General features: G+C 51.3%; 1 protein-coding gene across 1 annotated transcript; it reads right to left on the minus strand.

Moving 5' to 3' along the window:
• Nucleotides 1–4,308: 4,308 nt before the first annotated feature.
• On the minus strand, nt 4,309–5,359 carry LOC119098862 (uncharacterized). The gene is made up of 2 exons (XM_037221907.1): nt 5,349–5,359; nt 4,309–4,966 (listed from the first exon to the last, which is right to left on the minus strand). The coding sequence occupies exons 1-2, from the start codon at nt 5,357–5,359 to the stop codon at nt 4,309–4,311; spliced, it is 669 nt and encodes a 222-aa protein (XP_037077802.1).
• Between the last annotated feature and the right edge of the window lie 243 nt (nt 5,360–5,602).

Below are 5,602 nucleotides of genomic sequence, written 5' to 3' on the forward strand. Positions count from 1 at the left end.
TTCTCATCGTCTTTCCCTCCCAAAAAATCTTACATACAAAAGGGTGCAAATGGGCCAAAGTTATTCGACCGTTATGATGGAAGCTATGCAGCACTGAACACGTTACAATATTATGGCGTTCCTAGTCGCCATCTGTGACGTCATCAGTTATGTGACTGGTATGAAATGAGCATTCTTATGGTAATATTGACCACGGGCACTGACCACCGCGCCATGATTTGTCCCAGGGAAGAACGCCTTTGAGTTTCCAGGTGTCGCGGTGAAAAATATATCAGGTGCCTCCGGCTTAATGGCGTTACGCAGCTGCACCCTGCACTCCGATCCGGATCCATTCAGTCAATGACGTTCTGCCCGAACTTTTGTTGTCTCAAATGTCATGATGACATTTGAGAACGCGTCTCGAGAGATGCTCAGTTGTTGCTGCGGACGAAAAAGTCTGGCTCTTCCAGTCTGAACTCCTGTTGGTTATATTACACAATATGCAAGATAAGTTGTGAAGTGCACTCGATAGCACCTGGTCATTTGCATACAAAACATGTGCTTGCCAGCATGGTTACATGCCTCAGTTTCAGTCAGGCGGTTTTTGTCCCGCGCGTCTACGGCCCCAGGCTGCCCAAAGCTCAGTCACACACATGAATATCCGCTGTGCGGAGGGAGAAATTTATAGCAAACGTGCGCGTGTTTTTATACCGATGATATTTGCCACTTCAGAGCGCTTCATATTTTAAGCTCTGGTGACAATATATCCCATTATGAATTGGGTGTCTTGTCTGTGCTTTTTTCTCTCCCACTCACTCGATTTACTCGACAACGGTTATAATGTCAAGCGAACAACTTATTTGCGACACTGACTACGGCTATCAATTGCGCCCAGAAATATTCACGGATCACTTATGAACCCAAAGGTAGCACGGCCAAAGAAATACCCCCGGTGCAGCCGTGGGTCAATGATGTTACGTTGCTCGTAATGTCGTTGCAACGTGCTTTCCGATTCGTATTCAAGCATTCAGTCGCGTTCGATACTGGAAACTTTGTCATGGCGACATCTCCCGAACAGTCTTGAGAGGCCTCAATACCAGTCATCGGTTACCAACCCTGACATTTCTACCTTAAACTCTGACATATCACAAGGCATGCGCGATAATTGGCCAATCCATGTGCTACGCTCGGTAGCGCATAGCCATCGGCACACAGCCGATGCGATTGCACGCTCCAGTCTCCGTCAAACTGTGCTGGTTCCGTGTGACCGCCACCCACGGCTGCCGAATGACCCGCCACACGCTCCAATGTCCCCCGCGAGGAGGACCTCCTGCAGAAACACGCTGCTGAACAGCTCTTGTCGGCGGCTGAGCGGCGAACGGGTGCGGCTTGTTGCACCGACAACATCCGGGTCTGCGGCGGGTTACTTTTTGAGCTGTTGTGGCCAACAGCACTGGGAAACACGCCAATGTTTGGGATGGGTAGAGACCACCGTGAGTTGGGCTTTACGCTTGGTTTGTTTTGACGTCTCTAGACGCCGGTGTGCGGGTAAGGCGCCAATGATTTTAAACTGGGAGAGCAAGACTTTGCAAGGGGCCTTCTGGACAGAATGGGGTTTTCTTACAGGCGGCCTCTCCGGCAGTGCTGCATGAAAAGGGACACGGCATCGGAACCAAGTGACCCATCATCAACTAGTTACACGTATCAGTATCCATGTACGTCAGTGTCTACTTTTCAAAATCCGGAATATGGGAGTTCTGATTAATGCTGGGGTTTTCTTGATCCAGCTAAAGGCTTCTCTATAAAAAAACAGGGTTTGCGGGGCCAGAAATGGACCTCCTGATACACAGCGCGACCTTTTGATCCAAAACGGGATCTTTCCAGCCTGCAAAGGCGTCTCCAAATCCGGCACAGGCCTCGCTTTTCCAAGGAAGGTCGTTTTGGCCCAGAAATGTGGCTATCTTATACACAGGCCCGTGGCCAAGCGGGCGCACCGGGTGTCCGTGTCACATCCCCTGGGATGGGGGGTGGCTCACCCTCGGCCTCGTTCCACGCAGCCATGTGCTTGCAGTGTAGGAGTTTCACGACGGTTGGATGGAACCCTTTTTAGGCCAGATCTGCGACAACCGTAACGGGAAAACACTTGGCTCGTGCCACGTTTGCTACCGATCTCAAATCCCGCATCATGTGCCGCAGCTGCGTTTTAAGGGATCACGCAAGTTTTTGTGCTGACTGGGGTTTCCTTTCCGCCTTAAAATGTTTCCATATTTCCTTGACAACCAGACGACAGCGGTCCGGTTAGATCCAAAATGGCGGTAAGCGGATGTGGCGCGCTTCCCGCGCGCCTTAGAGTACGGTCGACATTCACGTGCGATTTACAATGGCTGCAGGTGACCGATTCTGCTGTATAGGGACAGTCACGGGACGGAATCAGCTTCAGCTTCAGCTTCCTTAGCCGCACTTTTCCCCCATGACTTCGAATTAAGCTCATACTTGTCATTTTTCCCAACTGGCTCCGGCTTGTGCCATTTTTAACAATCTGATTTCGACTTCTGCTTTGAGCAATTCTTGAACCATGGGACTGACTTAACTAGCCCTACAGGAGTACGCAGTTTAGTGTTTAAGCTTCGGAATGATTGGTTGCGTCGCAAATGACCATCCCATTCTCTTGTGGATGCCAGAAGTAGCATGTTGCAGTGTTGCATATAACAATCGCAATACAAAATGTATCATATCATGTCATGTCATATCAAAATGCCACTGCGATACTACAAGTTGGAAAATAAGGAAGGCATCAATCATGGGTATGGATTTCAAAGATGTAACAAGAGAAAATATGGAATTTTCCAGAGATATTAGTTAGTTGGCTAGACTTGACTTGCACATTACCATAGTAAATTCGTATGCATATAATGATTGATTGACTGACAAGCAGCTCATCAAACTATCATCAGCTTATCATCCACTGGCGATACATTTATAAGCAGTATCACGTCTGGCTCTTTTGATAATAACTAATGGCTGAAACTTCTTTTCAATCTCATAAAACTGTTCATGATTACTCCAGCCAGTTCATTTATGGACAAACTTAGGCAAAATTTGCAGGTAAAACGCACGAGCAGGACCTGTGGAATCTTTAGTGCAAATTGCAATGCAAATTTTCCCAAGCCACTCGAATAAAGGCTTTTCGTATTGATGTAAAAACGCATTTCATATTGATATACATCGATATACCACAGTCCCTTAATTGTAACATTTTGAAGCTCAACGTCTTCAGCGTGACTTTGTTCTCGAACAAATGAATGAATGGGACAATTTTAAATGTTGGCACCTATCTAAATGCGCCTCTGGACGTAGAGGGGAGCAATGTCCCCGATGGAGTCGAGCATTTCCTTTATCTAACTGGCGCGTCTGGTTATGCATACGCTATTACATACTCTTCTACAAATGTTAATTAATCCCGTGCACAGCATGCGCATTGACAAAACAGCTTCCTCCACTAATGTCTCCACCAACTTCGCGGCGCCACTCCATTTCAACCGACGCGCGCTCGTCGTGTTGTTGGAGCGGCGGAATGGTGGGCGTTTTGTCGGTTTTGTTGGACGGCACGCTTATTTACCAACCGAGTCCTTGCGTTCATTTGCCCTTCTGGGGTCTGGTGATTTCCACGTTCTGATGTGTACACAACGAGATATGCGCACGTTTGTGGCGTGTGCCGCTGCCACCGGCGAGGGAACCGGTTTTCAGGTATGCAGCGGGCCAGGAAACAGGTCAGATACGCACATGACATCATCCCGACCTTGCTCTCCGAGCTGGTCCCGTCGACCTTGGGCGTACGCACCTGTGAGTATATAACATACGCCGCAGTCTCCTCCACAAGCACTTCCTCTCCGACCGAAACACAGCTCTCACCATGCGCTCTCTGGTAAGAACGCGGCACTCGGTGTTCCACGAATGCCCAGGTTGTTGCGGTGTTTGAGCATGTACCCTTGCCCGCCGTTCGTTAACCGGCTGTGATGCCGTGCAACTGCTGGAGCACGGTACCATTTGCCTGCCTACCATTGTTACTCTCCATTGTTACTCTCCATTGTGTCTCCATGGCCGCCATTGTTACTCTCATGTGGCCAGTCGGCTACTGACGCCAGTAAGCGCTGGCTCAGACAGAACACCGCGTGAAATTGTTTGATGGCCACCCGCAACGGAGCAAAATCCAAGCTAGTCTATCATTTCTAACGTAAGCGTTTGTGCGCGCTGTTGTACTATTTAGTGAAACCTGCCTGTCCACGAATACGGTCGGCACTGCGTCAGACGATTGTCGGGAACGCTGGCCTACCTGCTGGCCGCTGAGTCCCTGGTCACTTGCAGGTCCTTGTCTCGGTGGCGCTGACAGCGGCGCTGGCTATGCCCAACCCCGGCCACCACCATGGTCTGCGGTGCCTTCCGGAAGCGGCTCCGGAGCATGCTGCCAACACCGACGCTAAGGCCTCTGCTGAGGCTGTCGCCCCTGCCGTTGCTGAGACCGTAACTGGAGTGGCGGTTGAGACTGTTCCTGAGGTCACATCGGCGCAGAAGATTGAAGGTGCTCTCCTTGAGTCTGGCCCAGAAGCTGGAATGGCAGAAGTTGATGCTGCGCAGACTGCTGAGGCAGTTCAAGCTGGGCAGACCGCTGAAGCTGCTGCGGTGGGCGAGGCTGGGAAGGCCGTTGATGGTGGTGCTCCTGCTCAGGCTGAAGAGGCCGCTGAAGCTGGTGAAGCTGCCGAGACCGCTGAGCCTGAAGTTGCTGCTGAGGCTGGAGAGGCCGGTGAAGCTGCCCAGACTGAAGAGGCTGCTGAGGCCGGCGAGGCTGCTGAGGCTGCCCAGACTGGTGAGGCTGGAGAGGCCGGTGAGGCTGCTGAAGCTGGAGAGGCCGCTGAGGCTGGAGAGGCCGCTGAGGCTGGGGAGGCCGCTGAGGCTGGGGAGGCCGCTGAGGCTGGTGAGGCCGCTGAGGCTGGAGAGGCCGCTGAGGCTGGGGAGGCCGCTGAGGCTGGTGAGGCCGCTGAGGCTGGAGAGGCTGGAGAGGCTGGAGAGGCTGGAGAGGCTGCCGAGGCTGGAGAGGCTGCCGAGGCTGAAGAGGCTGCTGAGGCTGGAGAGGCCGGTGAAGCTGGAGAGGCTGCCGAGGCTGGAGAGGGTGCTGAGGCTGGAGAGGCTGGAGATGCTGCTGAGGCTGAAGAGGCTGGCGAAGGCAGTGCTGGCGCGAGCCGGTGAAATCTCTGCAAGCCGTGGTGTAACACGTTCATCACAGCACATAATTTTGAAGTTATGCTGCAGTTAGCAATTCTGTCATTGTTGTGATCATACACTGATGGAACACCAGCATCTAGCAGCTTCGCCTTGCAGTCATTGTTGGTTTCGCGGAGAGGAAATGCCTTGCATATTGGTGCCTGTTAACTGTGTGGAGTAGGTCCCACCATGTGGGGAAAGTTCTCCAGAAAGAGTTCAGGTGGCTTTTTTTGTACATAGTGTGATTTTTGTTTGGTTTGTATTTGTATAACTACACCTTAACTGCTGTGTGCTCTTTTGTGTCCCTTGTCAAACCTGTGCCAATAAATGATCAAAATGAAACATTGTATTGTGAAAAAGTCAA

This window comes from Pollicipes pollicipes, unplaced genomic scaffold, assembly GCF_011947565.3.
Source record: "Pollicipes pollicipes isolate AB1234 unplaced genomic scaffold, Ppol_2.1 Scaffold_4740;HRSCAF=5597_pilon_pilon_pilon, whole genome shotgun sequence".
Classification (NCBI taxonomy): Eukaryota; Metazoa; Arthropoda; class Thecostraca; order Pollicipedomorpha; family Pollicipedidae; genus Pollicipes; species Pollicipes pollicipes.